Consider the following 19,264-nt stretch of genomic DNA (forward strand, 5'->3'; position numbering starts at 1 on the left):
CTTCCCACAACCTTGGTGTTCAACCACTTTGAATTTTTTTTGTTCTTATTGCAAACCAAAACAAATCTGATGTGTGTATAACTGTATTAAATCTAATGTATGGTTACTTTTTTCTTAACAGCATTGGAACGCATTTTGTTAAATGATATTTTGAATTTCACTGAAAAACACTGATCCAAATATTTTTCAGGGTGGTCCATTCACTTGTTCAGTTTTCGATCCAAATGGCATTCAAATCCACAATCTGGAAGGCGCCTTACCACTGGTGCCACATAGTATTGAGCTGGACTGCAGGAGGGTGGGTGTACCAGGCGAAGTATTCGCCGACATTGTTCATGATAAAAAATCAGTGCACTGTAGGTTGGAAAAAGTTGACGATGAAGGATTTCATTACAGAATCCATTTCACACCGATGGACGCTGGAAAACATAGGGTAATAATTATTGTCGTATACTGTTTAATATTTTTAGTGATGCAGTAATACTAATGGTTGACAAAAATCAATGAATGACCGAGTCACATGTTACCAGTTAATACTTACATTCTAATTTTCCTTAGTAAAATTCGTTTTATTTGATCTACAGTTCTTCACCATACAATAATTTTCGAACGATATTCTGAGTATTCTGCCATTTAGGCGTTATCATTCTTCCATTATTGATATTCTGAGGTTTTCGCCAAGAAATTAGACAACAATTTCAATAATCAGCAACTAGAACGGGCTCGAAAAACAAAAGGCGATACGAGGTTGTCTATGGATACGAGAATCTGACATCTCGCATATTTCATATGTCCCTCGAATTAAAATTTTAACCAGTCTAAGGGCCTTAAAAACACATTTGAAACACAGATGGCGCTCACATCACTCTAGTCGCTTCGTTTCCTATCTTTCTACTCTATAATCTTTGTACAGGGGCATATCGTTGCTTAGTGTGGCCGGTAAAATTCTCTCGAAGATTATGGCTAATGGTCTGGTTCCACTGTTGGAGAAGTTATTGCCTGCATCCCAGTGCGGCTTTCGACCAAATCGAGGTACGGTGGACCTAATTTTCACACTGCGACAGCTGCAAGAGAAGGCCCGTGAACAACAATCAAGGATCTATACAGCCTACATCGATCTAAGTAAGGCGTTCGATTCGGTGAATCGGAGAGCGCTATGGAAAATCATGGCACGTCTTGGAGTACCCGAAAAATTCTTAGCACTGTGTAAAAGCTTTCATACCAACAACACCGCTAGAATACAGCATAATGGTTCTACAACCGACCATTTCTCAAACAACTCAGGAATAAAACAAGGCTGCGTGTTAGCGCCTTTACTGTTCAATATTTTCGCCATAGCTGTGTCGATGATTGCTGACATGAGTATGCCTGTAAGAGGTGTTGGGATAAGATTCAGATTTGATGGAGGCAAAAACCAGTACGAAGTTTATCACTGAAATTCAATATGCAGACGACTTATCGCTAGCAGCTCGGAGGATCTACAGATAATGTTGGACACCTATAAACATATATACGAAGCTTAAGGCCTTAGACTCAATATCGACAAAACCAAAATCCTGGTAAGTCCGCCAGAAAGCCTTTCAACAGATATCAGCCTGGAGAATGAAACTCTAGAACAGGTCGAGCAGTTCAAATACTTGGGAAGCTTCATAAATACTAGGGCTAACCTTGACACGGAAATACACAACCGTATCAATTCGGCATCACGGGCATTCTGGAAGCTAAAGGATAGAGTGTTTCAAAATCACGACCTCAATCTGAAGACCAAGACAGCTGTTTACAAAGCAGTTGTCCTCCCAACGTTCCTTTACGGAAGCAAAAGCTGGACGCCCTACAGGCGACATATTAAACAGCTTGAACAAACGCAACAACGTCATCTAAGACAGATAATGCACATCAGATGGTTCCACAAAGTTTCGAATGCAGAAGTCTTGCAACGCGCGAGTTGTACAACAATTGAGACTCAAGTAACGAGGGCCCGACTCAGATGGAGTGGCCACATTCTGAGGATGCAAGACACAAGACTCCCCAAAATAGCTCTATATGGCGAATTCACTGAGGGAGCCCGGAAACCAGGAGGCCAGTACAAGCGGTTTAAGGATACACTACATCAATCCCTAAAATCAGTTAATGCCAATCATAACTGGGGACAACTAGCGTTAGACAGGTCACAGTGGAGGTCTTTGGTACACAGTTATAATGGAGACTCGAGAAGGATACAGCGGCGGTCAGATCTGGTTGGTGACTATCCATGCCCGGAGTGTGGTAGGATATGTAGGTCACGGTTGGGTCTCTAAAGTCACAGGAGAGCACACAGTCGCAATTAGCCCTGAAAAATTATAAGTCTGTTCGCACCTCGGTTCGCATCTTTTTTTTTTCTTTTCGTTTTGTTTTTTCCTTTTTTTCGTCTTTTTGTAGATTCATTCCCGGCAACGGGATACAGCAATGATGATGATGATGTTTCTACACAAAGCAAAGATGGACATCATAATACCTACGATTTTGAGATGACAAACAGCACTAATTTTTTTTTCATAAGCCTGAAGAAGGGAATAGAAGTCCCTAAACGTTGCTGTTGAAATAAACTGTATATATCGCAGTCGCATACTGAAATCCGTCAATTTGCGAAATGTCTAGTCAATTGATAAACTGACGAACGTTTTCTGAAATGGTATTATAATACAGATCGTTTTATAATCGGCCTGAGATTTTCAGTCAGTTTGTAGATTGAATGCGAATAACACATCGGACGGATTGTCAAATCATTAACTCCTATCCTATAAAGTTTTGTTTCTTGAGATAAATTGACTTGTTATATAGTATTAGGAAGGGGAATTTATGTTCGTGAAATATAATGAATAAAGAAGTTCACGGCAGGCAGACAATTATTAAATTCTGAAAAAATACACCTCCGGGCAGGAGGTGAACTTCTTTATTGGTTATATAGTATATTATTCTCCTAAATAGAGGAAAAATTAAAGGAATATAATAATCCCCCCTATTTTCTTAATATTTTTCATCGATCGATAACAAAAGAGGTAATAGTTAAGTGATAGTAAGTTCTCTGACGAAGACATGAGCAACTGTTTCACTTTTCATTGGAAATATACCATCAAATGAATAGATCCATATCGATAATATCGAACTTAACATTATAACATTATAATCATAATATTACGAGGATATATTGAAAAATCCTTAGCCTACTATAGAAACAAACAGAATTCCAATGTCAAAATATTTCATTATTCAACATATTCTCCTCTTAATTAGATCCATTTATTACAGCGAACCTGCAACGTCTCTAGATCTTTAAAAAAAAATTTTTCTTCTTGCTCTGCAAACCAGACCTCCATGGATTTCATTACCTCCTCGTTGGAAAAAAATTTACGATCTTTTAAGCTTTTTTCAGTTGAAGAAAAAGATGACAGTCGGATGGAGCCAAATCTGGTGAATAAGGGGGGGAGGGGTTGTTCTAGTAATTCAAACCCTATAAATCACGAAATTTTTGCATGGAAACATGAGATTTGTGTGCAAGGGCGTTGTCCTGCAAAAACAAAACACCTTTGGATAGTTTTCCGCGTCTTTTCTCTTTATTTTTTTCCCGTAGAGTGGTCAGTAATGTCGAATAGTAATCTCCGGTTATTGTTCCACCCTAATCCAAATAATAATCAATCATGATTGCTCCATGGCAATCCCAAAAAACTGAAGCAAGAATATTTCCAGCAGATTTTTGGACACGAAATTTCTTAGGTCTTGGAGAACCATAGTGTCGCCATTCCATCGATTGTTGCTTTGTTTCTGGATCGTAGAAATGTACCCAAGTCTCATCCATAGTAACAATTCGGGTTAAGAAGTCTACATCGTTTTCAAATCAAGCACAGATTGAACGCGATGCTTCTACCCTTGCACGCTTTTCGTGCATCCATCGTGGATCCATTTTGCAGCAATTTTTCTCATGTTCAAATTGACGTGAAATGTATGATGAACGCATTCTTCTGAAATATTCATTGCTTCAGATCTCCGTTAAAGCCCGATCTGCCCAATTCGACGGTCTGATAAAATCATGTCATGAACTGCATCGATATTTTCGGGGACTGACACAGAAACTAGCCTTCCCGATCGGTCATCATCTTCAATGGAAAATTTACCTCTTTTGAAGCTTGCAGTCCAATTTTTCACGGTCGCATACAAAGGACATTGATTACCAAGGGTATTGAGCATATGTTCGTAAATCTGCTTACCTCTTAACCCTTTTAAATACAGGTACTTGATGATGGCTCGATACTCCAATTTTTCGATTTTCACAATTTCGGTGGACATCTTCTTTCTTTTAATTTATTGCGTAACTCTGGTTTACTTTCTCGACCTCGAACTTCACACTGATACTAATAATGAATTATTGTTCGTTGCTATGGTGACGCAATATTTTTTTTATGCATGGAACTGATGGTCTAGGCTAACTAGATATCAATACATCCTCGTAATTCTCGATAAACGATATCCTTGTCTACGAGTTTTTTAATTCTGCAATTTGATAAATATTGGTTCGACATATACAGGGTGTTTCATCATAAACTGGACAAACATATATGGTCGGTAGGTGATACCGGGAGAATCATTTTTGCCTTATACCCCGTTTTCGAAGCATATGCGAGATGCAGGGTGTTAAACGTCGTATTTGAGCAATATTCTAATGAGTGTGGTCAGTTATGTATAAACCTCAAAGTAACGGTTTCTGGTCACATCGGAGTGTATTTTTGAGTGGTCAATTCAGAACAGATGAAGACCACTCAAAAATACTCAGATGTGACCAGAAACCGTTACCTTGAGGTTTATACATAACTGACCACACTCATTAGGATATTGCTCAAATACGACGTTTAACACCCTGTATCTCGCATATGCGTCGAAAACGGGGTGTATGTCATGAGGCAAAAATGATTCTCCCGGTATCACCTACCGGCCATATATGTTTGTCCAGTTTATGATGAAACACCCTGTATAATATACAGAAGTGCGCGACTATAGTTGCACTCCTTCGTTCAAAAAACTGAGAACTAAATTAGTTTCAGGCACATAACACATCTATTTACCTACTTTATTGTCTCAGGCGGAACGTTTAAATTGATGATGCGTCTGATACGTTTTAGGGGGTTTACAAAACGACTGAAAATTTCAGACCGATTGCGTATTAGAAAACGTTCGTCAGTTTACGAACGGACCAGTTATTTCATAAACTAACTGATTTTGGTATCCGACTGCGACATATACTCAGGGTTTCCTTGTAACTGAGAAGCCTACATCAGTATTTAAATGTTAGCAACGATATTAGCCTTTATGTCAATTAAACACTTTTTTTCTCAGTCTGAAATTAGACAACAAATTAGTACTTATTAAATCGTTTTTTCATTTATAGGTTTATGTATACTTCAACGGATACGACGTGAAAGATTCTCCATTCATGATGAGAGTCGGCACCCAAAAGCGCCAAAAAACCAATATCAGTCCAAATACCACATACAGACAGAGTCCAACGGCGACAAGATTATCGAGTTCAAGTCCGATTAACGTTCAACATTTGACAGCCTTGAATACTTCTAGAAATGCCAACTACACACATTATCGAGAAAATTCTACTCCCATCCTGAGTGATACATATAAGTATGCGCAGGAGTATCATAAGAAAAATGTGATGGAAGGACAAATGACTACACATTCACCTAGAGCTCAAAGTCCTTCTTTTATTCATAGGTAAGTATATCGAAAAAGGTGAAGATAGGTTTTCATGATTAATTATGTCATTCACTGCGGATGCTGGAAATGTCAAACGAAAAGTGCAAATATTACTCATGGTTAAACCAGTAAACCGGGGTTTATGAATCGCTACGTATTTGGGGCCCAAATAGTTGAATACAAACATGAGTGTGGAAGGATCTGTAGGTCACGGTTGGGTCTCTTCAGTCACAGGAGGGCACACAGACGTAACTAGCCCTAATTACAAGTCTGTTCGAAATTTTTTTTTCTTCTTTTTGTAGATTTATTCCCGGTAACGGGATTCAGCAATGAACATGAACATGAACAAACATGATCTCTGGCAAACCCAATAAACACAAGGACGTCCATTGGATTATTGGATATCCCATGGATATCCGTTGTCACCAATTTGGATGTCCATATTTGGTCCAATATATAAACGCATTTGGGACATGAATTGTATCAAAATGGACAAACAATGGACATTAGATTGACGTTGCCTGGACAGCTGATGGATATTAACTGGACCTTTTTGAATGAAAACTGGGCTAGTTATGAATCAGTTGAATGAACTTATATATTGATTCGTTGGAAGTCGATATGACGTCCATAACTAGCTCAGTTTATACCCATTAAAAATTCAGTTAAACTCCATCAGCTGTCTAGGCAATGTCCACCATATATCTTGTCTTACGAGAATGTTCAATTCACATATAGACGCATTGAGTGAACTCATTTATGAAATAAAAATTGACTCATATGAAGAAACATGAAATGCAAACAAAGTACCTATATAAAATTGAAAACTTAAACTAGAATATCACAGTCTTCGTTACCAAAAGTAAATTAAAAAAAAAGTAATTTTTTTCTTCTCGTATTTACTCCTTTCCTTGGCTCTTCTAAGTAATTTTTTTACCTGGTGATTGCAACACAACAACACACTAAACAAGAAATTCTTAAGCGCCTTGGGGAATGAATAAAAATTTACCCTTTGTCAGTCTTCAACAATAATGGAAGACAAATCCTGTCAAATTCCTGCATCCATCAGTACGATGCCAACCGCAAATCTACCAAAGCTATTCAGAGTAGATATATCCGTATTTCATTGAGTATGAAGGTTTGATACTCAGAAAAAAAAAGAATGATATTTCGATTAAATGGATATATACAATACAGATATACATATATTATATAATAAGACAACAAAGCCATTGAAACCAAAAAAATTTCTTCAGTTCAGTGACCGAAGCAGATGGGCTTCGATTTTGGTGATAATTGATATTCGGCAATATATGGAAATTCATTTCAGCTAACAAAATACTGCAATAATCAAGAATAGATCATTACATCCTTATTACGTCCTTGACTGAGTGTACAATGGATGTTCATTATTGGTTATCTAAAGTACGTCCATGAATGGAATTACAATGGATGTCCATTATTGAATATCTACAGTACGTCCATGAATTGATGTACAATGGATGTCCAAAGGATGTCCATGTGTACCAATTATGAACCTATTACGGATGTCCTGTGTTTACCTACTGGGAAGTAACTGAATGCATTCTTGCATCCATACTCGCCTGGGAAGTACTCATACCGCATAAACTTACATTAAAGCAGGTTCCTGATTTGCCTTTTTCAAGGCGTGTAGTAAGCAAGAAACAAGGACCAAATATAAAATTCACAATGTCTTTTCTCAATAAATAGGACAAAACCCTTCTTTATACAAGGTGATTCATTGGGAAAGGCGTATTCATTGAGGAGCTTCTAAACCCGCATTTTACTCTTTTATGTCTCTTTCTTTCCTCATAACCTAGAAACGGGGACATTTGTTAATTTGATTAGGTGTTTTCAACTGATCATAACTTATGAACACGATATACATTACATTCACAACAAGTAAAAGCGTTAGTCAAATTACAGAATTTATACCTATACCTACTATGCGAAACTACAGAAGCTACCGGTGACTTTGTATCGCCACTGTGTAGGTACACAAATAAGTTATTATGTGAATTGTTTTAGCGAATTATTTGAGACTGATTTATGCAGAACAAATTTCATTTCTCCTGAACCCTTTGGCCGATTTTAGCTTTTATTGATCATTCGGGAGCATAACTATTCAGAAGTTGTCTTCAGTTACTTCGTTTCTTGTTATATTCAAGGCTGAACAAAAAGAATGAAATGTTAACATTTTTCAGAACACCCTATATAGTGAATCCTTAATTTTTTTCTGAAAATTTCCTGTTTTTATTCATTGCAATATTTTAATTTTGAGATAGATAAAATGACTTTAACTGGTTCATAGATTGGCCAGATGTTCTAGTCTGCTAAAATATCTCACGTCCACCAACTTTTACATTTTCGTTTTTTTTTCACTGTCAACAGTCTATCCCAAGTTGTTCAATTTATAGGCTACTTTTTCATTTACATATGAGTTTTGTCAAAACTTTTCGGGGAAAAGCCAGTTAATTAACTTACTTACCTTTCGACCGAACCACCAATACTACTGTGCCTACTGTTCTTAATACATTCGATAAACGAAGTCTAGTTCGTATACTTCCTAATCAGCCTAATGCTCACTTTCTTTCATAGATCGCAGAGTCCGAGCTACAGTCAACAAAGAAATCCCATCAGTGTTGGTAGAGACAGCCCTGATTATATCACCAGTAAAAGATTGAACGAAAGACGTTTTGATACAGCCAGTCCAAGCTTCGCCAAGAAGTCTACAGAATTCGACAACTACACCTCAAATAAAATGTCCAAAATGTACATCAGTGAGTCGAGAAGTCCGAAACCTGAACGAACTAGTCCTGTACCAGACATATCCTACAGCAACAGCAGATATGACAAAAACTCCTTAGAAATGCGAACTTATAATAGCACTTACGACTATAGAAACGATGTTGGTGTGGATACGTCCCCTATTATCAAAGTGTCCTCAATGGATGACCATGAGGGAACTTCGAGAAGAGACCTCTGGGATGTAATGAATAAAACAAGGAATGTGTTGTCTGAACGTAGCTTGGAATCATTGGCTAACTTGACCGAGGCACAGCTCAACACCGAATTGAATAGGAGAAGGACGGAAGAAAGCTCCCGTTACCTCACAGAAAAGAATTATTCGACTCAAAACTTTCATCAGAATTACAATGGTGAACAATACGAAAGACGCTCTCCTGTGTATAGGACTTCTTCTAAGGGAATGGGAGCTGCAGCTGTAAAAGTGCAACCAGTGCCAGATGGTGTGTTGGGACAACCTGTTGAATTCGAAAGTGAGTACATAACGACAAAAAAATAACAATTCAAATGGCATATTTTTCGATCACTTATTCGTTTGGAAGATATTCGAAAATGAACTGGACAATAATTAAAATATGTTTAAGTCAAATATGAGAATATTTCAAATATATAGTTGAACAGCTATTTGAGATAATCGATAATATTATATTATTCAATGAGCATATCAGGTATGATGGCTACAATAGGTCATTTCCATGTTCAGCTTATTTCAATATTTTCAATAATATCTGCATTTCAATATCTGATTACTCGCCAGAGCAACTGCTGATATTTCACAACTGTGCACTGTACAGGGTGAGCCTTATATACATAAATTTAAACAGTAGGTACTTTTTTCCTTTAACATTTTTACCGAGTCGGCTTAGATAGAGAGATATTACCATTTCCAATTTTCATAATTAGCTATGCCACCCAACTGACACCACATACAAATTGGTACTGAAGTTTTTCCAAGGATTAACCCCCGGTTTCACAAAGCTTGTTTAGGGAATCAACGCTTGAAGATTGACGGATACAAAAATTATGGAGTTAACTCTATAATCTTTGGACGGATAAACCTCAATTTATTTTTGATCGATAATTCAGTCGTGAGAATTCAGAATATTATTTTCGCATCAAATTATGATATACATATATAACGTGCCTTCAAAAAAATTCGTCGTCATGTAGACTATGGAATTGTAGGTTGATTTTCTGTGACTGAACGTAATTCTTTCCTTACATCACACTCATCACAGCCAAATGTGAACATCGATGACATTACCTATATACCGGGTGTCCCAGAGCTTTTAGGCCAGCAAATATCTCAGTTACCTGCGGAAAAAAAAAATTGAAAAAAATACTTGTCGTAGAAGACCATACGCTCTTTCATGCAGCATAGCAAAATCCACCCCCTGACAAACAACCCCCGAGAAACCACCCCTAACTTTTGTTTTTCAAATGGCACCCCCATGTTTGTTGTGCTTCAACTCACAGTTTTTTTCATTTCTCATTCAATGATGTATCATGGTAGCTAGAATGGCATGCAGAATTATGGAAAATAAAAATACAAATGAAATACGAATTTATACGCTCAGCTGTATTGTTACTGCAACATTATACTAAAGAAAATGTTCAAAATGTTGGCCAGCACTTGCCACAACATTTTATTGACTCTTTTTTTTCAACATCCACTTTTTCTTGTCTCTACAATGTGGACTAATTCGATCAGTCCAATTAACAGTACCCACTAACGAATTCAATTTTATCGAGTGACTTATCTTTACAACTACATATTATGATATATCATTGATTGAGAATTAAAAAGAGCTGTCAGTTGAAGCCAAACAAACATGGGGGTGCCATTTGAAAAACAAAAGTTAGGGGTTGTTTCTCAGGGGTTGTTTGTCAGGGGGTGGATTTTGCTATGCTGCATGAAAGAGCGTATGGTCTCCTACGACAAGTATTTTTTTCAATTTTTTTTTCCGCAGGTAACTGAGATATCTGCTGGCCTAAAAGCTCTGGGACACACGGTATAGTAATTTTGTATGAAAAAGCAATTTCTCAGAAAACATTACTTGCACATTCAATAATGATTTATAAGAATTTTGTCATTGAATTAGATTACAAGAATCCAAATAATCTGAGGCGATTTGAAAAATTCATAACTCAAAGACACGAATCTTGAACGAGTATTATGTTTCTTGTACTCAATTATGTGACAAGATTGTACCTATTTCAGTAGGTAATAGAAATAAATTACACTAAGAACCTCAATATATGTTTATTTCTCAATAAATAAAATATTGAATTGACGATGATAGTGAAAATCCATAACCAGAGGCAGTCTCTGCCATAACTGAAGAAACTGAATTATAGGATTTTCATAACAATGAGTTTCAGGTTTAAGAGATCTATATAATTAATGTAGCTGTTGGAAATGTCCTCCTCTTTACTCCAAACACTTCTCACATCTTCTTTTGAGAGATTCAAAGACATTATTCAAAATAAAAGGATCATCGTTAATATAATATTAATTTTTTGAATGATTCTAGTCTTGAGTTCGTCCAGATTTTAAATAGGTAATTGGAAGATAGCATTCTTCAAATGAGTCCATAAGAAGAAATCACATGGTGTAAGATCTTGGAGGAAATTGATTTTCAGTATTGAGGCTAATGAGTCGATCCTGAAAAATATTCCTTAGTGTAGCCAAGAAGTAGAGCTGTGTGTGCTCTGGCTCCATCTTGTTGGAAATAACTATATGACCATCCTTCGAAATTCAATTCAGATATAAAAGGCATGATAATATCCTCTTTATAGCGTTCTGCTGTTAAAGTTCCGTCAAAGAAAATAGGTCCAACAATTCTTCTCTGACTGATAGCACACCAAAATACTATTTTTTGAGAATGAAGTGGTGTATCAATGTAATCCTGTTTTTGACTGCTCCAAATTCTCATATTTTAGGAGTTGACATACCCAGAAAGATGAAACCAGGCTTCGTCGGAGAACAAAACTTTATTCAGGTTATTGATGAATTCGTTTAGAAACCACTGACAGAAGGCTATTCTATGAGGGTAATCAACATCTTCAATCTTCTGATAGCATGTCAATCTATAAGGATACAAATTGATGTCTTCTGATTGTGTGACATGTACCAACAGAGACTCCAGCTAGTTGAGATAAAACCCGAACAGAGGTTCGTGCAGCTTCTGTCATTACATACTCAACTCGGGTGTTCTCTTCTGTGGTCGACCACTTCCTTTTTTTCTTTGAACGCTACCTGTTTCACGAAAAACGCTCACACATCGCGAAGCAGTACACTGGAAATATTGGAATCTACAGCAACGTTAGGATACTCGATCCCGAAGTCGCTGAAACATTTCTCAACAGAATATTTCCACTCGCCTTCTATTTTCTACCCATTTCTGAAGTAGGATTCAATAATCAATGCTTCTTGTACATCGGTAACAACCATCATTATTATTTGCTGATAATTGGTGCTTCATACACCGGTACAGCCGTTACCTCCGATATGAAATTTCTTCTCGAAGGTAACGGTACAGCTCCGAGCTTCTCGCCCCTGAGCTGTTCCCAAATAAAACAATTATTAGTGCACCAACTCAATATATTACGTCAGAAACTACTAATTTATATGGGGTTTTCATTATAATTCAATTCAATGAGTTCGTCATCTCGGAAGTCAGAAAGAATTTTATTCGTCAAACGAAAAAAAATATTTTTTTTTCTTTCAAGAACAAATATTCATTCATGTCATTGGCTTTCCGAGGTGAAATTATCTCTTTTAGGAATTTCCTCATGGGAAAATTTCTCGAGAAGTCTCGCGATTGGCTACAATTCGTATCCTGGTGAAAATGACAAAAGACGTTTTTTATGCGCTGCCATCGTTTCTTTTCGACGAAAGTCGAAACTAATGTAATATTCTTAACTTCTACTTATCCTTCAAGTGTTCTGGCAACACCAACACCCCACATTCTGGTAGTCTTTACGCCTTATACGGATGGCGAGAGTCCTGTGGAATAAACTCCTCTTCACTTATAAGAAAACGAAGCATAAATTCACTCTTTTCATTTTATTTGGTGAACTCAGAGTTTGCGACATTGATCAGGAATACACATGCATGTGCTATCAGCGATCCACACTATCTCTTCCATGTCATATCTGTTGCAAACGTACGCGAACAAAGTTTCAATTTTCATTCGGAAATTTCTTAATGAGACTACCATATATATATATATCGGTTGTCCTAAGTCATCGAAATCATGACTAATAGAGTAAAATGGCGAACTATTAAAAAAATAAAATTTTCTCCGGAAATAATCGAAAGCCCAGCAATTGAAATTAGCAATAGATTTCAATACTCGGACAATAATCAAAATACTGAAGATACCACATGAACAAAACCAATTGTACCCAAACCACCACCTATGTCGATGTAACACCATTATTCGAAATCGCTCTCTTATGCCGCCCACAGACTTCGTTCTTTTCCATCCGTTCGAATCGCGGCGATTCGAACCGTCGTTCCAAAAACGCCAAAAACCGATGTGTGTGGTGAAAAACCGACGATTCGGAACGACGGTTTTTCACCACACACATCGGTTTTTGATGTTTTTGGAACGACGGTTCGAATCGCGGCGATTCAAACGGATGGAAAAGAACGAAGTCTGTGGGCGGCATAAGGCTTAGTACACATGAGGGCGTTAGACGCCGCGATGAGTGCGCGTTTGTATTCTTTACTTCGACCGTCCCGTTTGCAGCGCGCTTCGAGTTACTAGAATGGGCATTGGAGCGCACACAACGTCAAAATACCAGACACTTACAGAGCATTGCTGCCAATTCACAATGATGTTAATGGTTATGGCTGGGGCGTAGCTACCGCGGTATCAGCGGTATCAGTGATACAGGGCCCCCAGGCTTTAGGGGCCCCCGAATGTCTGTAAGCAAAAAATTCCTAAAAATATTATCCAAAACCTCTTACAGGTTTTACAATAGCATTTTTGAGAATAACTGCTAAGACGACCATTCATTTCAAAATCCCGTTCATTAAACCGAATTGATCAATCAGATAGAACACTTAAAATCTGAAATTCAGAAAATTCGTGCCATCGAAGAATTTTTAAAATTTGTCCCGATAAAATTCAATAGTCTGCATCCAGTTTTCCGGACGTTATTACTGCATGCCTTTTATTTTTGACCCTTCCGGTTACAACTGAAACCGCTGAAAGGAGTTTTTCAAAATTACAACTCATAAAAAATTATCTGAGGACTTCTATGGGACAGGAACGGCTTTCAGACCTTGGAACATAAATACATGGAATGGACATTGACGTGCTATGAATGTATTCGTTGTGGTACAAACATTCGATGCTTCTCTGTCTAGCGCGACACTAAGGCAGTGGCGTGAAATAAAAAAATTTGTATAACTCCTTCCTCTTCGTATGGAAAAAAATGACGTGACAATGATGTCAGATTCGACTATCTCCATTGTGATTGGCGACACTAAGCAACTATCTCACTCCAGTCTTTGGACAATAACGAATGTTTATTTTCCATTCCTTGTATCTATGTTCCAAGTTTCATGTCGTTATTGTCAATAAGGGGCAGAGGGGAAACAACTTAAAAAACTGAAATCGTCATCAGCTATGGCTGATTTGATAAATAGATTTGCTGAAATAAAGGCTAGAAAAGTGTATCTATTGTTTGTATTATTTGTTTATTATTTATTTGTTCATCATTTTATGTTGTTTCCATATTATTTCGCTATTTTCGCATCAAGTATGAGGTAGAACTTTTAATTATAAGTACCTATACACATAATTATTTCTATACAAATCGAACATTTTTTGCTACTTTTATTTTTAATTCACCCTTCCTTAGGGCCCCTCAACACTTTTTGATACAGGGCCCCTCTAACGCAAGCTACGCCACTGGGTTATGGTAATGTTAACGGTGAGCTACAATGTAAACGCTTAAATAATAATAAATAATAGAGCTCCTACGATACTGTTCACATCAATGTTAATGTCAAGCGTAATGTTAATGATAATTATAAATATTTCTTGAATTTATTATTATTTAAGCGTTAACATCGTAGCTCACTTTTAAAATTACCATTACCATTAACATCATTGTGAATTGGCAGTTAGTAAGATTTCTACGTGCTGAAAACATTATTTTTCATACCTATCCGATTAAACAAGAAACAGCCTACACAATGGTTGGGTATACGAAATTTTCATTTCAGCGTCGCAAAAGATGAAATGAAAACAGAAATAGAAATATTACGACACAAAGTCAGAAACATTAACAACATGAAATATCGAATGAAAAATCCACTTCCACTCTTTGTAGGTTGAAAAAAATTGCTCTAGGCAAACGAGAGATTATGAGTACCACCATGTACTTAGTCTGTTGTACTGATTGTTCAAAGAATACGAATTTCACAATATTATTTCAATTAATTGAAATATGAGAAACTGAGTAAAACTATTTTTCCTTCATTTCGTTCTACAGTCGATGGTAGTGGAGCAGGATCAGGGGATCTGGAAATACTTGTAGAGGGGGGACGAGTAACCTCCAGCGTTAGAAGCTTAGGAGGACAACGTTTCAAAGCAGCATTCACTCCTCACCAAGCACTTCCTCATCGAGTGGACATAAGGTTCAATGGTGAAACGGTACCTGGTGAGTTATTTTAGGGTTATTGGTTATGGTTTTGCTGTTGATTATATGAATTGAAGTAATGTAAACTGAGAATAACAATTGAATATATTGATAAATACTTTACCTTCTTAAGGTTATCCAAACACAAACTCCTCTTGAATATTATACAAAAAATGATTAGTATGTTGAACATTTTTTTTATAAATCCGCGGAAAATTTGATAACAATTTAAATTTCTTTTCCCAGAAAAGATTATGAACATACAGATTTGCAGATATAATTGGCTAAATGGTATTACCATTGTAGCGACGTTGACGTTTCAGCCAGCTACGCCTGCTACCTATATTCCCATTCCTTCTTCATCTCCCACCTTGGTCCTTTTGTTTCTCCACCAAAAATTCAAGCCGAGGAAGCAGAGCAAAAATCCCTGAACATAGTGATCACGCCTCGGAAAAATTCCTCTCCTGGGGGTCATTCATTAGAGCGTGTCTGTAGATTTCGCTAGAAATGAGAGCATGCGAGATATTGGTGGCAGAATGCCGAGGAAGCCGCTCTTGTTGCAAATGAAAGGGTGATTTATTAAACGTTGCGACCGACATATTTCGGAAACCGTAGGTAGGTATATCCCAGAGACATGCCCAGAGACATCCCTTTCTCTGTGGTATATCCTATATTATCTTCAAGAAAACAAACCATATCACAAACTCGAACCGAAAAAGTGATTTGAAATATCTTTGACTCAGAAATTTTTAAAAGAACACTTTTACGCCATCTATAAAGATATATGGCGCAAAAGTTATCTTTTGAAAATTATAAACTAACATCAAATTATTGAAATATGGCTTATTAAACATTTATTATTATTATTATTATATCAACAAGAGTAGAGGTGTAAACCTATAATACTCAATCTTGAAAAAAAAGCACACATGCATGAGTGAAGTGAATAACCGAAAAAAAAAGAGAATCACTACATCCTTAAGATAAACTTCTAAAAGTTAGTATCCAACTACAGGCGATCATAGGCATTCATGAATGCATTCGTACTAGCAGCGTCGACCACGCTGTCGGATAGTCGATTCCAATGACGGAATATTATATTGGGCAAAAACCACTGTCTCTCAGATGTTCGAAATGTCTCTCTAGCAAGCTTGAACGAATGGCCACGAAGATGGATTCCGATTCAAAGTGAAGAGATCCTTCATCTGATCGCCGAAATGACCATGAACGGCTATAAAAGTGAATATCAGGTCCCCTCGCAATCTCCTGTTCTCGAATGTTCGCATGTTGAACAATCGCAGTCTTTCCTCATAAGATGGACGCACCGTAAGGAAGTCTGGTGATCCATCTTTGTAGCAGCTCCAATTTGTTCCTGTCTGCCTGAAAGGAAGGCCACCATACAAGGCCAGCATATTCTGTGATTGGACGCACGTAGTATCAGTAGAGGAGACTGAAGGTTTTGGCATCGCAACCTTTGAAGCACTTAAAGAGAAGAAAAGCAAGTTGTCTTGATCTGGAGACGATGTCACCTATATGATTCGTCCAAGTTAGGTCATTCGAGATTGTAATCCCCAGATCCTTCTGGCATGTTACAGTACGTAAAGGCTGGCCGTCGATGGTATAAATCTGATTGGGATTATTTTTACCAATCTATGCTTCAAAGTGCACTTCTCTACATTAAGCGGCAACATCCAATCGGAGCACCACCTACAAATAGTCTCTAAATCGTCCTGCAGGGTGTCCGAGTCGGATATGGGGTTATTATAGACTTTGGCGTCATCGGCGAAAAGGACACTTTTGGATTTGAGGTTGTTGTGGAGAAACAAATTATTTGTTTACACCTTGATGAATAAAGATTCATTCAAGGTTATTTTGTATTTATTCCATACTAATATTGATTTTTTGATAATTAATAAATATTTTGCTTTGTACAATAAATGTATCATAATAGTCTTCAAGATGGCGTCGAGTGATGTAGACGTTAAAGAACGCGATGGCGAAGAAATGTCGAATTGTAGTGAATCGACTACTAAAAAATTTTTCAAATGTTGCTCAAAACCATGTAAAGTGTTGGTTTGCAAAAATTGTGATACTTTTTACCATGAAGGATGTGTGAACGGATGAAAAATATAATATACAAAAGTGATACAGTGATAATATGCTGTCAACAAGATGAGACAAATGTTGATGAAAAAGAAGACGTGAATATTCACGAAACCTGGGTGAGCGAAGCTAAAATTTCAAAATTGGAAATGGAAAACTTGTATTTGAAGCAATTGATACATGAAATATAGGACAAGAACTCAATTCTGCATCAAAACAATTTTTTACTCTTAGAAAAAATAAACGACATGAAATCGAAACTTAATATTGGAACTTGTGCGCCACCACCGGTTGGAAAGCATCATTTCCAAGCAAACAGCACTGAGCCTGATGATTGCAGAAATCTACGGATAATGAAGAAACCTTCAATGGTGACAAATGAACTACCAAGTAGAAAGTACTTCATGCTCAATGTCAACGTCGGATAACACGGTGTCACAGAACATAGATAAATCATAGACCTAATAAAATATGGACAGGCCCTGAGAGAGAGAGGTCACGAGTAGTACGTTAGAAAGAGATGGACATATGGTAGAAAACGTCAAAATCATATGTTTATTGTTTACTGTTCAGCTACCGGGTTTTCAATCGATATTTCATTCTCCTCACAAGCAATTTATCAGAAAACTAGGTTTTTAGAATCGACTGCTACATGCTAATAAAGCGAAAGAGATTTATTTTTGGAAATAATAGACCAATAAAGGAGTTCCTTTGTTATTTCATGTACATATAATACATAATTTACAAACAATCACAAGGAATATTGGGAATTCAAATGTAGATTGCAGCGACATAGTGGTGACAGTTCGAAGTAAAAAGTTAATGCCTTTACGTCATTGTTCTACGCTCCTCGATGTAAACCATAGACCTAATAATACATTTTATTTTATTAGGTCTATGATGTAAACAAACAAATGACAAAAGTGCCTTAACTTTTTATTTACAAAAATAGCCACCAGAGGGCGTATCGCTTGTTTTGAATTCCCAATACCTAATCTACTTCCTATATTTCATAAGGCCACAGAAAGAATTTGTAGAGGTGACTTGAATTTCGAGATAGTATATATTAGTGAATATTATAGAGAATGTTGTTCTTAACGAAGTAGTTACATATCTACCATCACATTCTATTTCAAGGCATGTCCGAAGAAAATACTAAACTCCAATCTGGATTTAATATTAGAAAGAGAAGAGATGTGAATCATGATGATATTCAGTAAGCCCTGTGACATCGGCAAACTCAAAACTCAATATTTTCTGTTGATCAGTGTCACAGAAATCTAACACTGTAAAGCCACACGATAAAGAAACAGGAGCAGTAAAATATAAATGCCAGGAGTGCCAGAGAAGACCAACTAAACCACTTGATGGAGAACATATAAAAATAATTGAAAAAAAAATTGTGAATGATTAATCATCATATAAATATTTCCCCAGCAGGAAATTTTACATTATTTGTGAAAGTATCAATAAACATACTTGAAATTATGGCCTTTTTCCCTATACCACACATGTTTTTGCTCAAGGAAGGTGAAATGCTTAAAAAAATTCACTTCAACGATTAATTTTTCTGTGTAGCCAGAACCCAAAGCAGGGGTCCTTATATCTTCCCAAATCACGAGTAATTTCAGTGTATATAAAATCAGACCCTTGCGAATGAGATAATATTGTTGTTTTATACAACTTTCAAGTTTTTCTACATTAATAAAAATCAGAAAAAAAAAATTTCAGGTAGTATTTTTTTTTTTAATAAACTTTTTAGGGTTTTCACTCCCAATCTCTGAAACTATTATTTTATCAGCACTTGAAAGTTTCAATACGAGAAAAATATAGTTGATTTGATAACATTTTCGAAGTTGATTTCAGTACAAAAATTGCTACAAATTAATATAAAATCTATAAATCTACCGACAACCACCCAAAAATGCAACATGGAGGA

At 36.7% G+C, this 19,264-nt stretch overlaps 1 protein-coding gene across 1 annotated transcript in view; it reads left to right on the forward strand.

Moving 5' to 3' along the window:
- The window catches only part of LOC123311881 (filamin-C), a 190,048-nt gene that overhangs the window by 87,621 nt on the left and 83,163 nt on the right, over positions 1-19,264 (forward strand). The window contains exons 7-10 of the mRNA XM_044895996.1: positions 191-433; positions 5,420-5,754; positions 8,356-9,035; positions 15,076-15,243. Coding sequence (XP_044751931.1) covers positions 191-433; positions 5,420-5,754; positions 8,356-9,035; positions 15,076-15,243 — 1,426 coding nt within the window. The remainder of the gene's footprint in view (positions 1-190; positions 434-5,419; positions 5,755-8,355; positions 9,036-15,075; positions 15,244-19,264) is intronic.

Source organism: Coccinella septempunctata, chromosome 4 (genome assembly GCF_907165205.1).
Source record: "Coccinella septempunctata chromosome 4, icCocSept1.1, whole genome shotgun sequence".
In the NCBI taxonomy this organism is placed as follows: Eukaryota; Metazoa; Arthropoda; class Insecta; order Coleoptera; family Coccinellidae; genus Coccinella; species Coccinella septempunctata.